A 23,002-nucleotide genomic window follows, 5' to 3' on the forward strand; every position below is an offset into this window, starting at 1 on the left:
TTAGAGCAACTAAGGTTTTGTGGTTTGATTGACAAATAATCTACTAAACAAAATGTATCTCCATTAATAGATTTACCTTGCTCCCTTTTTCATTTAATTTCAACTGTTTTTATATAGATTTTCTATTTATAACCTTGCTATAGGTACATTATGCTTCGTGGTAAATTCACCTCACATTAGCTAACATTTACGTGAAATGCAACACTGTGTCAGCAGCGCCTTTTGTTTTGATTTTCCCGCCATTAGTTTTAAATTGTCAAATTTCGTACTTGCACGAAGCACAGCATAAATGTAAATTATTTTAATCAGTAACTGTATGATATTTATATTTTATAAATTTAAACGAAAAATTTTTTGAATACCAGACCTAAACGCAATGGCTGACTCTCCAAGTAATAACTGCAGTAGAAGTGATGGAGTGTGTGTGTGTGTAAAAGTGTTTTTCTCTCCTTAGGCGAACCAAGGGCAAAGCGGCAACGCGTGGACAAAGCAGGGCGATACGCTGCCCTGGAACGGCTGAAAAAGTTGAAAGGCAACAAGCACAAATATGAAGTTGAAGAAGAAGTGGACAATGTTTATGAAGAAGTCGATGAGCGGGAATATGCGAAGCGAGCCAGAGAAAAGTATGGCGATGATTGGATTGAGGATGGTAAGTATCGCGAAAAATACTCCAATCGCACCATAAAATCTAATTAAACACTGTTTCGAAACAAATGCAGATGGCACTGGTTATGCCGAGGATGGGCGCGATTTTTTCGAGGATGAAGATGAATACTCTGAGGAAGAAGCTAATGAGAGAAAAGGCAAAAACAAGAAACAGAGCAAGAAACGGGCACGCGACAGTGATAAACCGGTGAAGGGAAAAGGTTCCATACGGAATCTCTTCAGTAATGCTGTGCCAAGGAAAACGCAAGTAGCTACATTGGCAGAAGATAACATACTGGCCGATATCTTAGGCGAATTACATGAAAAGCCCAAAGATTCTACTTTGAATAGCGTTCAAGTGGGTTCTGAGACTGAGATGAAATCAGAAAGGTTAATAGCACCTGCTAGGATTGTAAGTAAATCAACAAGCAAATCTGATGCTGCGCTTGCTAAAGAGTACATGAATAGTTTTATAAGCAATATTAAAATGTCCGAAGAAGTAAAAAAGCCTGAGCAAACAAGTGATGATGAATTGTTGGACCGTATACTCAAAACGAAACCTACAGTGGCGAAGAAAAAGCTGCTTGCGGAAGAAGTTAAAGTCGACTCTGGAAAGACAAATGTTGTAGATCAATCAGACGAGCCAGTATCTACTAAGACGATTAGTGCCGCAGTTTCTACAGAAAAGTCAACAGGACCAAAGAAAGTAAAAGAATTAGAGAAGACAATTCCAATAAAGGAAACACACGCAACTGAAAATGATTTTCCAGACGATGATATGGATTTTAGTTGCTTGCAGGACGAGGAAAATAAAATTGAGGAGGGCAAAACTGCTGAAGTTGAAACACCAAAGGAGTCACCAAAGAAACCGACGTTAGCAAAAGCTGTTCCAGCTAAAAATGCCGACGATTTAGAGAATTTGTTAAGCAACTGGGAGCAAATTTGCCAGATGGACAATTTTGAACAAGAAACAAAAAGTGAAAGCAGTACGGCATCGAGTTCCACTGCTGAGGACACGTTAAAATTCTGGTACTGGGAAGCTTGGGAGGATGCCAATAAATGTCCAGGTGAAGTGTTTCTTTTTGGACGCACGCCGGAAAACAAATCCATTTGTGTGCGCGTTGAGAAGATCGATCGTGTGCTGTATCTGTTACCACGAAAATATGTAAGTGACTTATTCTGTTTCTTCTTCACATGGTGCAGAAACTGTAAAACCATTTTGATTTTAGTTACTGGATCCAATTACGAAGGAACCAACTGATCAACTTGTGCAACTGAAAGATCTGTACAATGAATTCGATGAGGATATTTCCGTTGAATTGAAGTTGGATGGTTTTCGCTCACGAAAAGTTACCAAAAGCTTTGGCAACCATTCCATCGGCATTGATGTGCCGCAAGTGTGTGATTACATGGAGGTGGAATTAGAAACATTTTTTTGTTTGACTATCATACGATTTACACTCTACTACCTACTTTACAGATACATTACGATGGCAAGAAACCACCACCAAATTTAAAGAAGAAATATAACTCGATTGCGCATATCTTTGGCGCCAACAGCACCGCCTTAGAACGGTTTTTGCTCGACCGCAAAATCAAGGGACCTTCGTGGCTAATACTGAAACAATTCCGCACAAATCCCGCACCCATTAGTTGGTGCAACACTGATGTCAGCGTCAGCGAGCCAAAGTCCATTATGCTCGCCGATGATCCAAAACCATTACCACCGCCGCCGCTTACTCTATTAACGCTAAACGTACGCACAGCGCTAAATCCAAAAACACTGAAAAATGAGATCTGCATGATTTCCATGCTGGTGCACAATCGTTTTCATATCGAACGGCGTGCACCACAACCCGCTTTTAATAGAAGCATGATTGGCATTACACGCCCTGTAATGGTGGCTTGGCCGTTCGATCTCAAAGCAAAGTTGTCACAATTCAAAGCAATCAATGTCGCGAAGCATGAGAATGAACGCGCGCTTCTAATGTGGTTCCTTGCGATGTACCAACAAGTGGATGCGGATTTAATTGTCACCTTTGATGCAATTGATTGTCAGCTAGACGTGATTACGGATCGCATTGCAACGCTCAAAGTGCCACAATGGTCGCGTTTGGGTCGCGTACGCTTGTCTGCAAACAACAGCGGACGGAAGTGGCTCGAGTGCTTCGCAGGCCGTATGGTGTGCGATGTGAAAAGAACAGCTTCGGAGGAGAAAATCAAGGCGCGTTCGTATGATATGCAAACTCTATGCCAAGCGGTGTTGGAGATTAAAGAGAACGAACGAATGGATGTGAACGATGAAGATTTATTGCAAATGTTTGAGACTGGTAAGACTTCGAGATATTACTTATATTTTTTGTTTTTGTGTGTTTTCCTTTGCCATATTTACCAGCGCTTTTCCCACTTACTAGGCAACGGTGTACTCAAATTGATAACACTGACCATGCAGGACTCTGCTTATATACTTCGCATGATGTACAAACTGGACCTTCTGCCATTGGCATTACAAATAACCAATATTTGTGGCAATACAATGACACGCACGCTGCAACATGGGCGCTCCGAGCGTATTGAATTCCTGCTGCTCCATGCTTTTACTGAAAAAAATTATATTGTACCTGATAAAAAGAAGCGCGAATGGAGCGACCATAGCACTACAATTATTGATGGTGAGATAAATGACACGACGGCACCGGCTGCAAGCAGCGGCCGAAAGAAGGCTGCCTACTCTGGCGGCATGGTGTTGGATCCAATAGCGGGCCTATATGACAAATACATACTTCTGATGGACTTCAACTCGCTGTATCCCAGCATCATACAGGAGTATAATATATGTTTCACCACAGTGCAACAGCCTTACAACGCTGAAGATTTGCCGCAATTACCCGATTCCAGCGTAGAACTTGGCATTCTACCGCAGCAGTTGCGCCGCTTGGTGCAGTCGCGCCGCGAAGTGAAGAAATTAATGGCAAAAACGGATGTGACACCGGAGCTAATGAAGCAATACGACATTCGTCAGTGGGCGCTAAAAATAACTGCCAATGCGATGTACGGCTGCTTGGGCGCTGGACACTCACGTTTCGCTGCACAGCATTTAGCTGCGCTTGTGACGCACAAAGGCCGCGAGATTCTCATGAATACGAAAAGTTTAGTCCAGAAGCTGAACTATGAGGTGGTTTACGGTGATACCGATTCCATAATGGTGAATACGAACATACTGGACTACGATCAAGTGTTCACAATCGGCAACGGCATAAAGCAGAGTGTCAATAAAATGTACAAGCAGGTAGAGTTGGGCATTGATGGAGTTTTCAGTTGCCTGCTGCTATTGAAAAAGAAGAAATATGCCGCTGTGAAGGTGGATAAAGATCCAAAAACAGGTGAGTACGAACTCAGTGGAATGAGAGTAGAAAGAAACTAAAGTTGGGAATCGATTTTAAAGGTTCACTGGTCAAAGTGCAGGAGCAAAAAGGTCTTGACATTGTGCGTCGCGATTGGTCACAGCTCGCAATTATGGTCGGTCGTATTGTGCTCGATGAAATCCTTTCAGATAAGCAACTCGACGAAAAGCTGGATGCGGTGCATTCACATCTCGAAAAGATACGTGCACAAGTTGAGTCAGGCGTGGTGCCTTTGCCAATGTACATTATAACGAAACAGCTTTCCAAAGCGCCTACCGAATTCAATAACGCCTTGTCACAGCCGCATGTGCAGGTCGCTTTACGCATGAATACCACACGCAACCGCCGCTATAAAAAAGGCGACATGGTGGACTATGTCATATGTTTGGATGGCACAACTAATCCGGCTACACAGCGCGGCTATCACTTGGACGAGGTGAAGTCGAGTGAAACGCTAAAATTGGACACGCAATACTATCTGGCGCACCAGATACATCCGGTGGTCACGCGCATGGTGAACGTATTGGAAGGCACCGATGCCAGTCGCGTAGCCGAATCGCTGGGCTTGGATCCGAACAAATTTAGAGCGGCTGCACAAAGGTAGCATAACAATAATAATAATAAAAAAATCGTTTTTGAAGTAATTTCCAAATGCTAACTTTTCTCATCCAGATCGATTCAAGAGCGCACAGTGGATACGACTGGTGAATCATTGGTGAAGACTACTTTGCAGAAATATCGTGAATGCGATAAATTCAAATTTGTATGCATTGCCTGTAAGTCAGAGAATGTTGTGGCAAGCGCTTACCGTCCCAATGCGGAACACTCCCATGACGCAGTGCTGCAGAAATGCGCTAATTCGGCTTGCAGTACCGCGCCGCATCAGTACATTGTGGCCATACGCAATAGTCTGTTACTCAGCATACGTTCATACATCCAACGTTTCTATCAGAATTGGCTGGTTTGCGACGATCCATCATGCAATCAAAATACACGCTTCTACACCCATGTGACGACGGGCAATCGGCCCATATGCCCATTTTGCAAGAATGGTTCGTTAGTGCGTCAATACTCGGAAAGGAATTTATACCAGCAGCTGAGCTATTTCCAGTACATGTTCGATCTGAGCAAATATCAACATAAACGTGAGTATGAACCCATGCATACATACACAGGCACACACTTGTGAAAAATTATGACAACAGAAAAAATTATAAACGAAAGTAATTGATGCTGGAGGTGGACAAATTACACGATTTTCTACGTGAAATGCTTTTTTAGGTGTGAGCGTGAACGAGTTTGAGAGAAAATCTTGTAACTTCCTTTATCGTATCATTTCATTTATTTATTCAAAAACAAAAAAAAAAAAAAAATTTTTTTATAGACGTCTTAACGATCTTAAATTACTTAAGGCAATCAAATAACTTAAAAACAGAGATCAAAAATTCATAAAATTCCTTCTCTGCCACCGAAAAGTCAAGCGAAATAGAACTCGAGTCTCATTAAATCCTCTAAGTACGCGAGCAATAGGACCAGTAATCGCGTAATTCGTGTTAAACAATTTAAGCTGAAATGGGTGTTATTTAGATTTCTAACAGGGATATGAAAGTGAATGCCCCATAACAGAGATAAACAATAAATTTTTCCTTAAATCACACTAAACGCAAAAGACAATGAGAGTATAGACCCTCCATTTTCTAGGAACTTTAAATTAATTTAATTGAAACGGGAATTATGGCAAAAGGATAAAGAGAATTTAAGCGAACTGGGAAGATACAAGGTGAAATCCAAAATAAACAAGACTGAGCTAAAATAGAAACGACAGGAGCTTTGTTCTGATAGGTTAGGTTAGGTTAGCCTGGTTGGCAATAAGCCACGCATAGACCTTTTGGTCCCTAGCGATACCAGATGGAGACCGACCTCTATGAATACCTAAAGTAGACATCATGTAGGATGTCAGCGCTTTTGGCGAATCTAAGTAGGGCTGCGAGCACCGCTTTTGAGACGTCTTCCAGACCCTCAAACAGTGGGGCTCCCAGGCATCTTAGTCGCGTTTTTAATAATGCCGGACAAACGCACAGAAGGTGTTCTAATAACTTCGAGTTTATTTATTTCTGGCCTTCATACACTGTTTTGCGCGATCTAAAAGCTTTTCGAAAGAGTGTTGCAGGTCATTGACCGGAATGTCCTTCAGGTTGTCGGTACAAGCCTTTTGGATGGCCTCTATGTTTTCCTTTCATAGCCAAATGCAATTTTCCGAATAGGTAGAAGTCACAGGGAGCCATATCAGGCGAATACGGTGAGTGATTAACGGTTAAAATGCGATTTCTAGTCAAAAAATCAGTCACAAGAGTGGATCGATGAGATGGTGCATTATCATGCAATAAGCGCCAGCCTCTTCCTTCGCGGTATTCAGGGCGTATTCGACGAATGCGATGCTACAAACGCTTCAAAACACCAAGATAGAAAATTGCATTGACGGTCTGGCCCATTGCCATGAACTCCTTGTGGACAATTGCCTTGAAATCGTAAAAACAAATGAGCATCGACTTGATTTTTGACTTCTCCAAACGCGATTTTTTTGCTGTTGGCTCGTCGTTGGCCTTCCATTCGGCACTTTGACGCTTAGTTTCAGGTTCATGTTGGGAACACCACGTTTCATCACCAGTTACAATATTGTAAGGGAAGTTCTCGTCTTTTCTCGCCTCCATTATGAGGCCTTTCGAATGTTGAGTTCTGAGCAATTTTTGGTCCTCAGTCAACTTGTGCGGAATGAAACGCGCACAGCCCTTTCGTAAGCCCAAATGACCAGTTAAAATGCGATAAATCGAATAAATCGTTGTTTTGGAGATATTCAACTCCGATGCCATGAATTTCAACGATGATTTCGGTTAATTTTTGATAAATTTAGCACTAACTCATTAAAAAGATGGTGCCATCAAAAATTTTTGTATGACGCCAGTCTTCTTTATTTTGGACTTCCCCTTGTAGTTGCCTACCTTGAAGTTTTCTAAAAATTCTGATTAAAGTTTGTTAAGTTTTTGTGTATTTCGTACAAAGTTTGCACCTTTGTTTTATGAGACTTTTGTTATTTTGCAATACAATGTAGTTCATTCATAAGAAATTTACGAAAAAATGTTACATTAAAAACGTTACGAATATTGTAAAAGATAAAGTCGCTTAATTATGTAAGCACAAGTGTATGGATGATTTTGTCAGTTATAAAGTTTTTTCATTTATTAATGGTTTTTTTTTGTATTTATTAATTTTTTTTGTATTAATTATTTTTTGTTTTTTATTAATTATTTTTTTTTTATTAATTTTTTTTGCATTTATTATTTTTTCTCATCTCCCGTGACGATTCGATACAAAAAGCACTGTTTATGGCCGCATATTGCTCGATGGCGGGCGAGATGCTGAGAAGCATTTTGAAGGCGACTTTGTTTGTTTGTTTTTTTTCGTTGAACTCGTGAGGCAAACAGGCTCCCAATTTTTCGGTAAATCCCATTGAATGAAGGCGATTGAGAAACGGTTTATGATCGCAGTTAATTTTTTCCGCCAATACACAACTGGTTTGGCGACCGTTCTCCTTCAAAATTGATTTCAGACGTTCTTCGTCGAATTCAGAAGGCCTTTCGCTGCGGGTCGTCCCATCGACGTCAAAGTCGCCACTTTTTGAACTTTGCAAACAATTTCCGTGCTGTAGACTCGCCTAGAACTCCTTCTCTTAACTTATTTTTATTATTTTAATTATTTTTTAATTAATATATAACTTTATTTTTTTATTTATTTATTAATTTTTAAATTAATATATGACTTTATTTTTTTATTTATTTATATTTATTAAGTTTTTTACTTATAAATTTTTTTTATTTGTTATTTGTTTTTTATTATTATTTTTTTTTAATATTATTTTAATTATTTTTTAATTAATATATATATTAACTTTATTTTTTTATTTATTTATTAATTTTGTTTATATTTTAATTTGGTTGGTTGGTTTAAGGGTGACCCCGCATCGGAATGCCACATAGACCGCAAGTTGGGTCCGTTGTGTTGCCCTGGAGCTCATTATTTTAAATGATTTTCCCACCTAACCGAGATTTTTATTGTAGATTTTGGTCAAAGATATTAATTCGTTTCGAGAATTTGATGAGAGATTCGATTTTCAGGTCCGAGAGTACTGAAAGATTGTCAATTGTTGGAGAGCCTAGAAGAGCGAGTCGACATCTGGCTAGACCGGGACAACTGCACAGCAAATGTCTGCTCGATACTTCCTCATCTTCGTCCTCGCAGTATCTGCACAGGTCGTTTTGAGGAACCCCGAGCCGACGTGCGTGAATGCCCAAAAGGCAGTGGCCGGTGATAAGAGATATTATATGCCTTAGTTCGTGTTTCGAAAGACTTATAAGGGGTTTTGTCTGTTTCAGATTGTAGGATGGTCAGATTTGTCTGGTCGTAACGCAAGTAGTTTCCACTCACCACCTCCGATCAGCAATGCTGTGAAATTCTCGATCGATGAGCATTTTACATGTTGAGAGCGGAATGTGGATTGTGGGTAAGTTACTAACATTTGATTGCGCAGCTCCAGCTCTTGCGAGCTCATCAGCTTTGCAGTTACCTTCGAATCCACTGTGACCCGGTATCCAGATAACTTGGACAGAATTCTGAACACTTATCTCGTTAAGAGATAAGAGACAGGATCGAACCACATCTGAGTGGGTATAAGAGGAGCTGAGTGCTCGAACGGCCGCTTGACTGTTGGTGAAAAAGCGGATATCCTCTAGTGATATTCTATTTTCTAAGAGAGTTTTTGCAGCATACCAGATAGCGCATACTTCCGCTTGGAATACGCTACAGTAGTCGGGTAATCTAAATGATAGATTGATGTGAGGGGAATTGGAGAAGATTCCAAATCCCACCTTGCCGTCTTGTTTTGAACCATCTGTATATATAATCAGAGGGCCATCGATTTCGGTAAGATTTGTCTTCCATTCTTCCCTAGTTGGGAGTGAACAGGAGAATAGCAAGGGTGATGATGGAAGACTTACATGATAGTCTATGTCGGAAGAGATAACAGTGTTCCTGTTCAGTATGGCCGAATGGCCAAGATACTTATTCCATTTCGATATAGCATTAATGCGTGTCGCTGCTTTCGCTGCAATCGCTTTGCCAGCCAGATCGATAGGGAACAAGTGAAGCAACGTGTTTAGAGGCTTAGTAGGTGTTGTACTTAAGCATCCTGTTATCAGGAGGCAGGCTGTTCTTTGAACTCGATCAATTGTGGCTACTCTACATCGTTTTTCGAGTGCTGTCCACCATACAACCACACCGTAGAAGAGTATCGGTTTGATGATCGAGGTATATATCCAATAAATGATCCGAGGTGAAAAACCCCAGGTTTTGCCTATAGCTTTCTTACAAGTATAGAGAGCTATGAAAGCTTTTTTACATCTGTTTTCGATGTTCTATATTTTTAATTTAATTTTTTATTTATTAATCTTTTTTGTTAGTTTTTTTTATTAATTTTTTTTTGTTAATTTTTTTTATTATTATTTTTTTTTTATTAATTTATTTTTTATTTCATTTATTAATTGATTTTTTTATTTAGTTATTAATTTTTTTTATTTATTAATTTTTTTTACTTATTAATTTTTTTTACTTATTAATTTTTTATTTGTTATTTGGTTTGTAATAATTTTTTTCATTTATTAATCTTTTTTATTAATTTTTTTTATAAATTTTGTACACTAATTGATTTTATTTAATTTATTAATTGGCGCTTACACCCATTTTGGGTGTTTGGCCAAGCTCCTCCTCCAAATGGAGGAACCTACAGTTTTAAGCCAACTCCTAACGGCAAATGGTTTTTTATGAGGGGTTTTTTTCATGGCAAAAATACACTCGGAGGCTTCCAATTGCCTGCCGAGATGCGACCGCTATTAAGAACAACTTTTTCTATTATTTTGGTGTTTCATGTACAGAGATTCCAAGCGTGCATAAGTTCCCAATGGTAGTCACGCACCAACCCATTCGGCTAACGCATCCGATTTAATTTTTTATTTGTTCATTTTTTCACTAATTTATTTATTTTTTTATTTCTTTCTGTCTATTAATTTTTTATTTATTTATTTATTGTTCTAAATTTATAGTTTTTTATTTATTTAGTACTTTATTGCTTTATTTATTTATTTTTAATTTCTTTTTATTTTTTTTATTTTTATTTAATATATTTTTATTTTTTTTTCTTTTTTATTTATTTATTAAGTTTTTTATTTTCTTATTAACTTATTTTCTTCGATTTATTAATAAATTTTTTGCTTTATTGATTTATTTTTTGTATTTTTAATTATTTCATTTTTTGTTTATTATTTTCTTTCTATTTATTAATTTTATTTTTGTTATGTATGTACTAATGAATTTTTATTTTTTAATCTTTTGATTTATTTTTTTATGCTTTTTAATTAAATTTTTTTATTAATGTTTTTTTTTATTAATTTATTTTATTTGTTTTTTATATTTATTAGTTTTGAAATATGAATATATATAATTTTTATTTTATGAGATTATTTTCTATTCAGTTATTTTAGTATATTTTCCTTTTAATAATTTTTATTTAATATACATTTTTTATATAATTTTTTTTATATATTTTGCCTTAAATAAATTTTAATATCTATTATTTTTCTTTAATACCATTTTTGTCTATTTTAAATAATTTTTTAATATTTAATATTTGCCTGCTCACACCGATTCCTTTGCTTTCTATTCCAGATGTTCCACTAACTCCAGAGACTGAGGCTGCTTACCAAACGCTCGTCGACACCGTGAATGAGAAACTTGGAAAGTCCGCCTTCTGCACAATCTCGTTGGGGAAATTATTTAGCAGTTTCAAACCGCTTGAGCAGAGTGATGAAATATCGCACAAAAGAATCGATCTGCCGCAAATGGAAATGCAAGTGGCCACTAGCCTCGATGGCAATTAAGTCTTTAACTAATTCACCAGTTAGCGGGGGCTATATTAAGCCTTATGTAGTTCATTTAAAGAAATAATTGTATAAATATTTATAAGAGAAAGTATTTTAACGCCTAATATTTGCTTTGGGGCAAGTACCATTTGTTCTTGAAAATATCATTTTTATTTTTTTCTAAAATTAAGTCGAGTGTTTAACTAACATTCAAACACATAACATCACTTATCAACAAACAATATATACTACTATAACAACAACTGTGATAACAAATATTCAGGCACTTTGTGGCATCAACTTAAAAATTTCGCTATAGGAAACTTGCGAAATGATTCATTGAATATGTCAGTGAATGCACTGCTCACCAGCTCATTGATGATGGGCTTAATAAGCGGAAAGCCAATAGGCCACATGCTATTTATGACACCATCAGCAAAGTTATCCAAACGTTCACGTCCCTCCGCCAACGCATTTGCGACATGCATTTTCAAGCCACCGATGCGATCGATCTCCACATGCACCTTCAGCAGAGCACCGGGTGCACCCAGTCGACGCACGCTTGTCGTTTGGCTGTAATCGTACAGTGTCATGTTCCAGAAGCCACGCCGTTTTACAGGTGTGCCCAATATTTTGCCTGAAAACTCATACCAACCATCTAAACTCTTCTCCGGAAAGTATTGGGCATAAATGATGCGTTTATTCTCGTAATCAGTGCGATATTTGGTAACCTCTGACTGCGACCAGCCATATTCGGATATATTGCGCAAAATCAGTTTGAAGCCACCGAAACCGCCTTGATCGCCACGCCGCAACTCCACGAAGGGTGAACGATGCGGATCAAAAGGTTTGATGTTGTAGGCGGGAACACCTGCGTGATAAGTAGAGTACATGGATATAGGTTTTGGCTAATAATTAGCAAATTTGTTAATGAAATATTTATTTTCGCTCACCCGTCGGAAAGTAGGCACGCAAGTCATTGAACACCCCCTTCATGCAGGCATCGAATTCGGCATCGCCCATCTTACACTTGCCCAAAAGGCGTGTGAAATCGTCGTCTACCGTAAGTTGACCTTGTGCTTGTACGCCGAGATTTGTAGTCGCGCAAGAGATTGTCATCGCCATCAAAATGCATTGCAGCAGCAGCTTCGACATAATTGCGAGTAGGGAAACGCGTCTAACGCGTAGCTCGGGTTGCGCATGTGCGGCACTTACTCGGCTCATACGATTGCTGGTGATGCGGTCATTACGGCTATGACTGTCGCTGCTATTGCCTTGTCCGATGTTGTTGTTGCTGGACATTGAAAATAATTGTGTTTCTTCACGTCTGATTTATGTCTTGCGCTCAATTGTGTTAGGCAGCAGCTGCTGCTCGTATGCTGGAAGCTGTAAGCTAGTGTTGAAATTCAAAATTAAACAAAACCGCACTCGTGTATGTGTGTGTAGGTATGTGTGCAACTAGGTATTTAAGATATTTTGCAATGTTAATATAATAATAAAATTTTAATTTTTTTAATTTACTGCCCAAAATTACGTTTGAAATGCCACACCAGCTGCTTCTCACTGTTAATAGTTCGTCTAAAAATCGCTCAAGCGTACAAATATGCAACTGCGAATAGTTAATGGGCAGTTGAGTATTCAAAGAGTAGCTTTTCCTTCGTTTGCGGATACTTTGCGATGATCGGAAACTCAATTTAGAGTAAAATGACTTGAATCACTTAACGGTTGTTTGTAATAGCCTATTTGTGCGAAGATAGGCATCGAAATATGTATGTATACGCATACATTTACCAATTGTTATATATATGGTATGTAAGTAATGTATGTAGTCATGTATGTATCTATGTCGGTCCGGCAGCTTGTCTTTGTAACGGACAAGCCTAAGTATCTAATAATTGGTATACAGATCACTATTGGTAGTGAAACGGTTGTTGTTATAGCAAAACCTGTGCAAAAACCACGCCCACTTTATATACTTAGTCCTACCTTAAGTTCTGTTACGAGTTAAGTCCATTATATTTGGGTTGGCAACTAAGTAATTGCGGATTTCAGTTCAGTTTGCAGACGTAGTACAAATGTAAAACACATTTTGTTATTTGATAGTTGGCAATTCAGCTGTCAATCAGAAAAAAAGTTTTTTAATCGGTTGCGTAGTTTTTGTTTGGCGTTCGTTGAAAAATGAAAAATCAAAAGGTTACGATTAATTACTGCATTTAACATTACTTTAACGAAATCTGTTTGGTTTTCTTATTTCAGAGGAACCAGTTCAGAGATATAGTGGTCACCGCAAAACGTCTTCTTTGAGAGGAGCCCCGGAGATCAGCTGTAGCTCTTTCCAAATACATATTTTTACTAATACTAAGTCTTAAAATACAGTTAAAAATAACATAATATATGCACAAATTTTTATATCAATAAATTTAAAAGTTTTCTCAGAAAAAATTCGCCTTTTTTCGGCCTTCTAATTCTATATTACCCCTTGTGAAACCACACTAAGACGCACGCTTTTTTTAAATCAAACTTTAGCACTATTTTCTAGAGGGTGTAATTTTTGTGACGTAAAGTTAAAATTGTAGTCTTATCATTTCCACTCATTTTTTACGGTTCGGCATTTTTCCACAACTCACCAATCGCGCACTCAAATATTGAAGAAAAAAACTTATGTGAACTAAGTGGCCAACAAAAAAATTGAGCCCCACAGTCAAAGTTCAGCTGCAAGTGTCCGCTATTGTATGCATGTATGTATGTACAGCATTTCAATAGGTGCGCTTCAACTTTTTTCCGATAGGGAGGGCGAACGACGCAATATTTTTTATTTTTCGCTTGTCATTTGTAAACTTCATTAGTATACATTTCATCATGGAATGCTACACACTTGAGCAACGATTGCAAATCGTGCAAATTTTTTATGAAAATTTATAAATTTTCCAAAAAATCATCTTCAGTGATGAAGCTCACTTTTGGCTCAATGGCTTTGTCAACAATCAAAATATGCGTTACTGGGCAGAAAGCAATCCACACGTGATTCATGAGGCACCGTTGCATCCCGAAAAAATCACTGTTTGGTGCGGTTTACATGCCGGCGGCGTAATTGGCCCATATTTTTTCGTTGACGAGAACAATCGCCACGTTACTGTGAATGGAAATCGATACCGCGACATGATAAACGATTATTTTTGGCCGCAATTGAATGGTATGGACTTAGACGACATGTGGTTTCAACAGGACGGGGCCACAAGTCACACAGCACACGCTACAATTGATTTGTTGAAGAGTAAGTTCGATGAGCGCATTATTTCCAGAAATGGACCGGTCGAATGGCCGCCGCGCTCGTGTGATTTGACGCTTCTAGACTATTTTCTTTGGGGTTATGTGAAGTCATTGGTCTACAGTAACAAGCCGGCGACGATTTGTGAGCTCAGAGCCAATATTGAACGCGAAATTGCTGGAATTTCGGCCGATTTATGCAAAAGAGTGGTCGAAAATTGGGTTCAACGATTGGACTTCGTAAAACGTGCACGCGGTGGTCATGCAAAAGAAATCGAATTTCATACTTAAATGTATATGTTCAAACTCGATAATAAAAAAAAAATTAGTTGAAAAAGTCAAACCGTTTGTGTTTTATTCAAAAAAAAAGTTGAAGCGCTCTTACTGAAAAACGCTTTATAAGGAACACAATGCACTTCCTTTTTGCCAGTTTTTATCAATTTTGGTCGATCGACTGCCTCCATTTGGCGAGTTGTCGACAGTGGAGGTCTCATTCGGGTATTTGTACCGATGGGAGCAAGAGAATAATTCTCTTTTAATCCCAAAAATAATGCCAAACAGGGAATTGCTCGATAAAGCAAAAATGGAGCCGCCAGACGTTTGGATTAGAAGATAGAATAGAAAGTGGATTGGTCACACTTTACGCAACGAAGACGGTAACATAGCGAAGAAGATAATGGAATGAAACCCACTCACAGCGAGAGGGCGCCTGGCAAGCCAAGGGAAACCTGGAAAAGAACTGTAAAAGTATTTTGTTTGAGTTTAATGCCACCTTTAACCGATGCAATACATATATCATGGAATGTAGGTAAGGTTAGGTAGTGCTAGCTGACCTGTAAAAAGATCTCACTTAGACCTCTAGGGTCCATCGAATTATTATTTTATGTATTTCCTAATGGGCGTCTGCGCGAGTTCTAACAAGCTGTTTAGCCTTTTGTCAGCAACAGTTCAAGGATGAAAAGTATGTTGATCCTAGGCACATATGTCGAGTCCTACAAAGGGCAGGGCAGTGCCAAAGTAGGTGTTCAAAGTAAACCTAGCTTCGCTTCGTTGCATGTGTTACACACATCGCTTTGGACTAATCCCATTTTGGCTGCGTGATGTGGGGTGAAACAGTGCCCCGTCAGTACTCCAATCAATATTTTGCAGTCTTTTCTAGACAGTGTAAAATAAAGTTTGCAGTTGTGGTATCCAAGTCCTTTGCATAATTGTGGCAGTTTTGGACGAGATTGAGTGCTCCCATATGGACTGCGTTTCCAGAGCTTAATTCCTCATTCAGTTCCGTTTCCAGAAAGGAGAGTGATGGGTATATTTCTGACGTGGTCAATCTCGGTAAGCGAATACCAGCCTTAGCAAGCGCATAGGTTCTCTCTTTCCTTATATTCCTTTGTGTCCTGGTATACAGTAAATAGTGACCAGTCCATTTCCGCAGAGTTCATCCATTTTGGATCTGCATTCTTGAACACATTCCGAGTTAATCCAAGGAGCCATAATTGCTTTAATAGCCGCTTGGCCATCAATGAAAATTTTTGTCCGAGTATTAAGAGGGGTTAATTCCAAAGCCAATTCAGTTGCTTGTGTTGTGGCATAGATTTCGGCTTGAAATATAATACAGTAATTAGGGCAGGCAATGGCAAACCTCGGAGTGTATTTCTGCTGTAGGTCCCCCCATTTGTAGGGCAACATCAAGACGCACGCCACAAATAGGAGGAGGAGCTCGGCCAAACACCTAAAAAGAGCGTCGGAAAGACTTTTGGAGATCAAATTGCGGTCATGAGATGAGCAGGCATGATATGTAGCTCAGTATAAAAATCTATCGAAAAATGTTCAGAATTTTTAACTTCATATAATATTTATTGATTCTTTTAAAGTTTTATATGTATATTGAGTGCAGTGTATTTTAATTATATTAATTTTTTTTTTTATTTTTGTTTTTTGGTCTTCTGTGTTTTATTTATTTATTTAGTTTTTTATTGTAAATATTTTCTTTTTATTATCTAATTTTTTTACTTTTGTATTATAATTGGTTTTTTCCTTGTTCACTCCTCCCGGGAGCATAGCATAGTCTCGACAAGACTCTTCCATCGTACACAGTTCTGTGCTGTTGTTTTTGTACCGTCCCATGAGATGTCGGCATCTGCTAGTTCGCGCAGCATCGACCTTCTCCAAGTGTTTTTTGGTCGACCGCGAGGTCCCTTGCGGGTTCCAGTCAAGTGCCATTATCGTGATGCTATCTGGTGGTTTTCTCAGTGTGTGACCTATCCATCGCCACTTTCTGCGCTTGATTTGCTAAGAATGGGTTCTTCGTTCGTTAATCTCCACAGTGCGTTGGTACTGATGTTGCTTGGCCAGAATATTCTGCAGATGATGTTGATGAAGGATTGTAGCCTCTGTGTGTGATGGTATTAGAGACCAGCCATGTTTTGCTGCCGTACAACAAGAATTTATAATAAATTTTTTACTTTTTTGTATATATTTATTTTGTTTATGGTTTTTTTTTTGTTTTTTTGTATTGTAACTCTTTTCTTTTTATTATTTCATTTTTTTAAGTTTTTATTACTTTTATTATTTTTTTATTTTTATTATAATAATTTTTTTACTTTTTTATTTATTTTTATTTTGTTAATTTTTTTTTTTTTTATATTTAATTCATTTATTTTTTAGGAGCGCCAATTGCTACCAAGATTTTATTGGAATTTTATGTGACAAAAAAATCTAACTTCACGAAATCAATAGAGCTACCAAAAAGTGTCAGAAAACATTTCCCCACTCTCAAATGCCAACTATTCACACACGCAACAAAAGTTGCACGCCGAATACGATAATACATAGGAATGTACTCATATATATTGCAAATATCAATAAATGGTGCATAGAAATATCGGTCACTTACATCCAAGCGACCAAATGTATGTCACTTTTTGCCTTTGTACTCACATACAAGCTCTATTTGCTGTAAGAAATAAGAAAATAATGAATCTACCAAATTCTTTCACAATCACTGATTTTTATACACAAATATACACAAGTAATTTCTTCTGAAGCAAATGCTTGCAACACTCCGTCGTTCAACGAAGCAACAATCATTCTACTCGTGCATACATACATACACAATTTCATATGCACACACATACGATATTTCCTTGCATTTACATATATGCTGCTAAAAAATACCAAGTGCAATTACGCCAAACTTGTATGTGTGTATGTGTGTCACAATTGCACAAAAGCAAGCATAAACAATTTAAACTCAAAACAAAATTATCCATTTCCCGACTTGGCGTACCCGTTGTATTCCCGTTTGTTGTGCTGGTATCCAAAAATTGGCAGCGCATGCGCTGAAATCGAAAACGGTTTGTACGGCGCTCAACAAGCTACTAAACGCACTGGCAAATATGTTCAAGTGCATAAGCGCCAAAAATTATTGTAAATTCAGAAGTAACTGAGAGGAAGAAGTAAACGTGAAAAATTACAAAAACAAAACACAACAAAAAAATGCTCATAAAAAACATTGAAGTACTTATTGATATTAAGGTGTAGCCCAAATAAAAAAAAAAGTACTACTCATGCAGAAGATGCACATGTATGTACTTGGATAATGGAGCTTTAATAGTTATATTACAAAAACAAAAGAAATGTTGGCATGAGAATCAAGAAGGCTTTGAGTGGCATGTAATGAATGGGTTTTTAATGTAACTACAAATGATAAAAATAATTAATATTTAATAGCTTAAGGTCGTGAATTATGAACTCGATATTTCATGCATACATACATACACACCTAACTGCATACAAATTTTAAATATTCTTCAATTTTCTACTTGCTCCAGAGCGGAAATGAATTTTTTTACACTTCCTGAAACGTCTGTTCGTTCAATACAGAACAAGCTTGTACATTAGGGTGGATACATTTTTTTTCGACATCGTCCCTAACAGATGCGGCTACTACATGAAATTCTAAGAATACAAGTTCACCAGAGCATAGCTCCAAAGTCAATTTCAAGCCCCGAAATGAAAAAAAGAAGCGATTTATAATTAGTAAGAAGTTAATATGAGGTTCGAGGGCAGAGTGAGCGGAGGTGCATATTCCGAACATCTGAAGATCTCCTTCAGTTTTCGGCTCCCGCACTACTGTAGCGTCTTTCAGGCCGAACTGATGGCAATAATGAAAGTCGCGAACTGGTACAGTGTGATGTGACACCTGGAGATGATATCTACATTTTCACTGACAGCCAGGCGGCGATAAATCCCTTACAAATCAGTCGACAACCTCCAAGGTAGCCATGAAGTGCCGCACATCTCTTAACGGGATGTTTGAATCATTTCACCTAAAGGTAATATCGATTCCTGGTCATTGCGACATTGAGGGTAACTACAGAGCCGATGAACAAGCGAGACTTGGCACCAAATTGACCGACGACTACATAGACAATGACATAGGCATATCCTTATAAACATGTAAACTACTTATCTTCAAGGAAATTCTAAGAGCAGCGAATGAAAGATGGCGTAATGAAATCACCTGCGGAGTGGCTCTACAATTGTGGCCGACTTTCAATGCTAAACGCACAGAATCTCTGTTAAGTCAAAATAAGCACAGTCTTAGCGCAGCGATCTCAATTATAATGGGGCATTGCCTAATAGTTAGGCACGCCCAGAGGAGGGTGTCCAAACACATGACTTCTGCATAAACTGTTAAGATGGGGAAGAAGAAATGACGATCTCGCATCTTCTGTGCCATTGCCCTGCTCTTTCTAGACGTAGATTTACTATTCTAGGTAGATAATTTTTTAATGAATTGGAGGTTTTCAGTTCTGCAGAAATCAGAGATATTCCAAAAATTTTGAAAGACGCATAAAGACGGTGAGATAGGGACAAGTTCCGCACGCGGCATCACAATGAGCTACGAGCCTGAGTGTGTCCCTAACCAAACCTATCCTATCCTAATATGAAGAATAAGTATCAAGCCGAATCCGAACGGCAGATATGTATTTTTTTATTTTTATGAGAAGCTTTTTCATGGCAGAAATACATTCGGAAGTTTGCCATTGCGTGCCGAGGGGTCACCGCTATTAAAACACAGGATACAGGCAGCAAATAAATCGTACTTCGCGCATACGAAACTGATGAAATCGAGACTGCATTCTAGAAACCTGGAGCTTCATAAAATCGTCCTAAGATCAACACTTACATAGGGTTGCGAAGTCTGGGTGCTGAAATCAAAGCAATCAGAAAGATTTTTGGCCCTGTACGGCTTGAAGATAATCAGGGTGGGGCATAGCGCACTAAGTAATTAATGAAATAAGCCGATAAGTAAAACACTGAAAAACTGAAGGTTTAGTGATAATGAAACTCTTATTTTAAGTACCATTAAAAAAATAGTAGTAATGCAATTTAGCGGTAACGTAAAATGCTCAACCCTGAAGATAACACCTACCGCATTTGGTACAATGACGAGTTAGACACACTTATCTGAGGTGCAATTGGAAGTAGATACGTAGGTAGGAAGGTAGGTAAGATGGCAAGAGTACCCCAGGTACACTTCAAGTAGCACTTACGTGCCGTTTTGATACCATAATGTGGACCACCACCTGTGAAAAGATTAAGAGAAAAAAAACCGTCTACAGCCATCCTGTGCTGTTGATGTAGTGGAGGAGAGAAAAGGGATCTTCGTTGGAGAATTTCTTCAAGTCATCCCCAAAGGGCATGCTAAGGAATCTCAAGCGCCTAGCCGCCAGAGCCGGACATTTGCAGAGAAAGTGTTCCACAGTCTCTTTCTCTGCAGGATCCCCACAGCTTCTGCAATAATTGGTTGTACGGAATTCCAAGCTTCTCCTTATGAGTACCGATCACCCAGTGACCAGTGAACACCGCAATGAGTTTGGAAATTGAATGGCGGGGGATTCCCATCACCTTAAGCGTTCTGTTTCTATCGTATTGAGGCCATAATGTTTTCGAAATAGCACACGATGAGACAGACCTCCATCTGTCTTGCCCTTTTTTTAGAAAGAAATTGTGTAGTTTCTCCTTCCTGGCAAGCTCATCGGCAATTTCCTGTGCCCAGGAACCCAGATGAGGGAAATGTTTCCTGCACGTTCGAGACGTTTGAGTTCCTCCTTACAGGAGTTCACCAGAAGAGAGCTGCAATACGGCGACGACAGGGCCTTGATCGCAGCTTGACTATCGGAAAAAATATTATTGTCTCCCTCCCAACAGCAATCCCTAAGCATTTTGCATGCCTACAGGTTCGCGAAAACCTCTGCTTGAAAAACGCTGCTTGTTTCCGGCAGTTTAAAGGAGACCGAAAAGCTGGCTGATTTAGAGTAAACCCCCGCTCCCACTCCAGACTCCATTTTGGATCCGTCAGTGAAAACAGAGGTATCTATATCTGTACCGACTCTCCCCTTTTTCCAAGTAGATACGTTAAAGCGCAAAGAATTCGATAGTACGGTCACATTCTGCGAATAAGTGATGACAGAACTATAAAAAAGGTCTTCCGAACAAATCCACAAGGCGAGCGAATAAGAGATCGGGCGAGAAACAATTGATAGATGACATTGATGAAGACATACGAACAATGTGAATATCTCAGTCAAAAGAAAAGCTAAAGACCGAGTGACGTGGCGGCGAACTGTAACGGAAGCAATGGTTCATCCCGAACTGTAACGATATGATGATGATGGTGCTACAAAGTAACTTATATGTAATTTTTTAATATTTCAACAGGAAAGTAACTGTATGTAATTTTTTTATATGTAAATTAAACTAAAACTATCAAAAAGAGAAAACCAAAAGCATTTAAATTTTTCAATATTTCAAAAATGTATTTAATTTTTTATTTCTAAACATACTTTTTTGTGCAATTAACCACGTATTTACAAAATTTTTTGTTGTAGGTGCTTTGTACTTTCAACAGGAGCTGTCGTTTTCCTGCTTTCATAACTGCCTCTCAATTTTCTTATTGAACAAAGATAGTTTAGAGCTGGAAATTGAAAGGGCCTTGTTTTTAGTATATTATGCAAAACCCTAATCTGCTTAAAATGATTCCCAGAAAAATTATTTCTTACAAATAGACTCACCCTATTGTACGTGCATATCAGTTGAAGCACAGTTACGCATACAAATTTCGACCAGCTCAACAAACTATGAACTTCGACGTGTTTCAATGTCAATGAACATAATTTGGGTTGAAAAATTAATCAACAAGTGATGAAATAAATTCAACTAAAACGTATGTATGTATGTGACTGCTGTGCTACGCTGTGACTGGTTTCTTCGTAAATTAGTTTGCGGTGTTCTAAACTGCTGGGTAATTAGACTTTAATAAAGACTTTAAGATTTCTATAATTTTCCACTTTCAGTTCATTACTTTTACTTAATTATTACTACTTAATTAAATTTTTACTATACGCATTTATGTATATGTGTATACACATACATACACATTTTACTCGAATTATTTATAATTCAACTCTTGCTAAAACGATATGGCCGGAGAGGACGGTTTCTCCCTATTTCGGGCAAGGGGAATCGAACTGCATCACTAACATTTCATTTAGTTGATTTTATTTACAAAATTTCTTTAGCAAAGTTGTGCAGAATATCTCAAGCTTCAACTTTTGTGAACATATCAAGCCCTAAAAGTAAGCGGCGTGTTAAGTAAGCTCATGGCAAACATGGAGGTCTAACTCAGAGCAAGCGAAAAGTTTGAATGGACACGACGAACTCGATTTTTCTATAAGGATGCGAAATATGGGCAGATTCGTTAAGAATGAAGTTCCGCCGAAAAACTTTAAAATCTGTGCAATGCACCTGCGCTCTCAGAGTGACTTCTTCATATAGAACAGTGTCAGAAGCAGCGGTTTTAGTTATCAGCGGATCTTCTTAGCGGATAGATACTCTAGCACAAGAGCGCAAACGGAGATGGATGGCAAAAATCTCAGGAATTCCAGGACCACACTTCCCTGACATTACAGTAGACGGACAGCGAGACTAATATCCGATTTAAAAAAGTGAGTAGAAAGAAAGCACGGTGAAGTTAACTATTACCTCACACAGTTTTCGTCGGTACACAGGTCCTTTCGCAAGTATTTGTGACGAATGAGATAGGTAAACCTGCCAAATTGCATTTACAGAGATACTAAAAGTGAATGTGTGCACTCTGCCCAGCATGTGGAGAGGAGGATGAGACGGCGGACCACTTTCTGTGAGTATGTCCGGCCTTCGCTCGAATCAGATTTGGGGTCTTTGACACTGATGGGAAGAAGCGACCACTTTGACTCCTTGGAATCACAAAATTTACTCAGATTTCTTCGGAGATCGGGTAGATTTATAGAAAATTAAATGGGAACCACAGTGCAGTACAAGGAACTTAATGTTGTGTGAGTGCTGTACTTGCTAGTTGTCCCGACACAATAAAGTGACCTTAGGAAGCCGCTTTGGACCTCTACTGCGAAGCAATACGGAAGCAGTCCTGGGGTTGCATGAAAAACTTAACTTAACTTAACTTAGTTATACTTTACTTTACTTACTTTACTTTATTTGACTTAACCTTTCTCGAACTAACTTTACTTATTTTACTTAACTTCACTTTACCTTCCCTTAATTTACTTTATTTGAGTTTACTTTACATTTCTTTATTTAATTTTAGCTTCCTTTACTTTACCTTAGTTAACTTAACTTTGCTTTGAATTACTTTACTTTTTTTTATTTTTTATT

General features: G+C 38.2%; 2 protein-coding genes across 2 annotated transcripts; one reads left to right on the plus strand and one right to left on the minus strand.

Annotated features, from left to right (window-relative positions):
• The first annotated feature begins 242 nt into the window (after positions 1-242).
• Positions 243-11,314, plus strand: LOC128868023 (DNA polymerase alpha catalytic subunit). The gene is made up of 9 exons (XM_054109739.1): positions 243-392; positions 455-649; positions 720-1,810; positions 1,875-2,060; positions 2,126-2,975; positions 3,060-4,028; positions 4,091-4,649; positions 4,722-5,194; positions 10,824-11,314. The coding sequence occupies exons 1-9, from the start codon at positions 377-379 to the stop codon at positions 11,033-11,035; spliced, it is 4,551 nt and encodes a 1,516-aa protein (XP_053965714.1). The 5' UTR covers positions 243-376; the 3' UTR covers positions 11,036-11,314.
• On the minus strand, positions 11,249-17,660 carry LOC128868030 (uncharacterized). The gene is made up of 3 exons (XM_054109749.1): positions 17,571-17,660; positions 11,971-12,403; positions 11,249-11,888 (listed from the first exon to the last, which is right to left on the minus strand). The coding sequence occupies exons 2-3, from the start codon at positions 12,317-12,319 to the stop codon at positions 11,314-11,316; spliced, it is 924 nt and encodes a 307-aa protein (XP_053965724.1). The 5' UTR covers positions 12,320-12,403; positions 17,571-17,660; the 3' UTR covers positions 11,249-11,313.
• Between the last annotated feature and the right edge of the window lie 5,342 nt (positions 17,661-23,002).

The sequence above is a fragment of the Anastrepha ludens genome, chromosome 2 (assembly GCF_028408465.1).
Source record: "Anastrepha ludens isolate Willacy chromosome 2, idAnaLude1.1, whole genome shotgun sequence".
In the NCBI taxonomy this organism is placed as follows: Eukaryota; Metazoa; Arthropoda; class Insecta; order Diptera; family Tephritidae; genus Anastrepha; species Anastrepha ludens.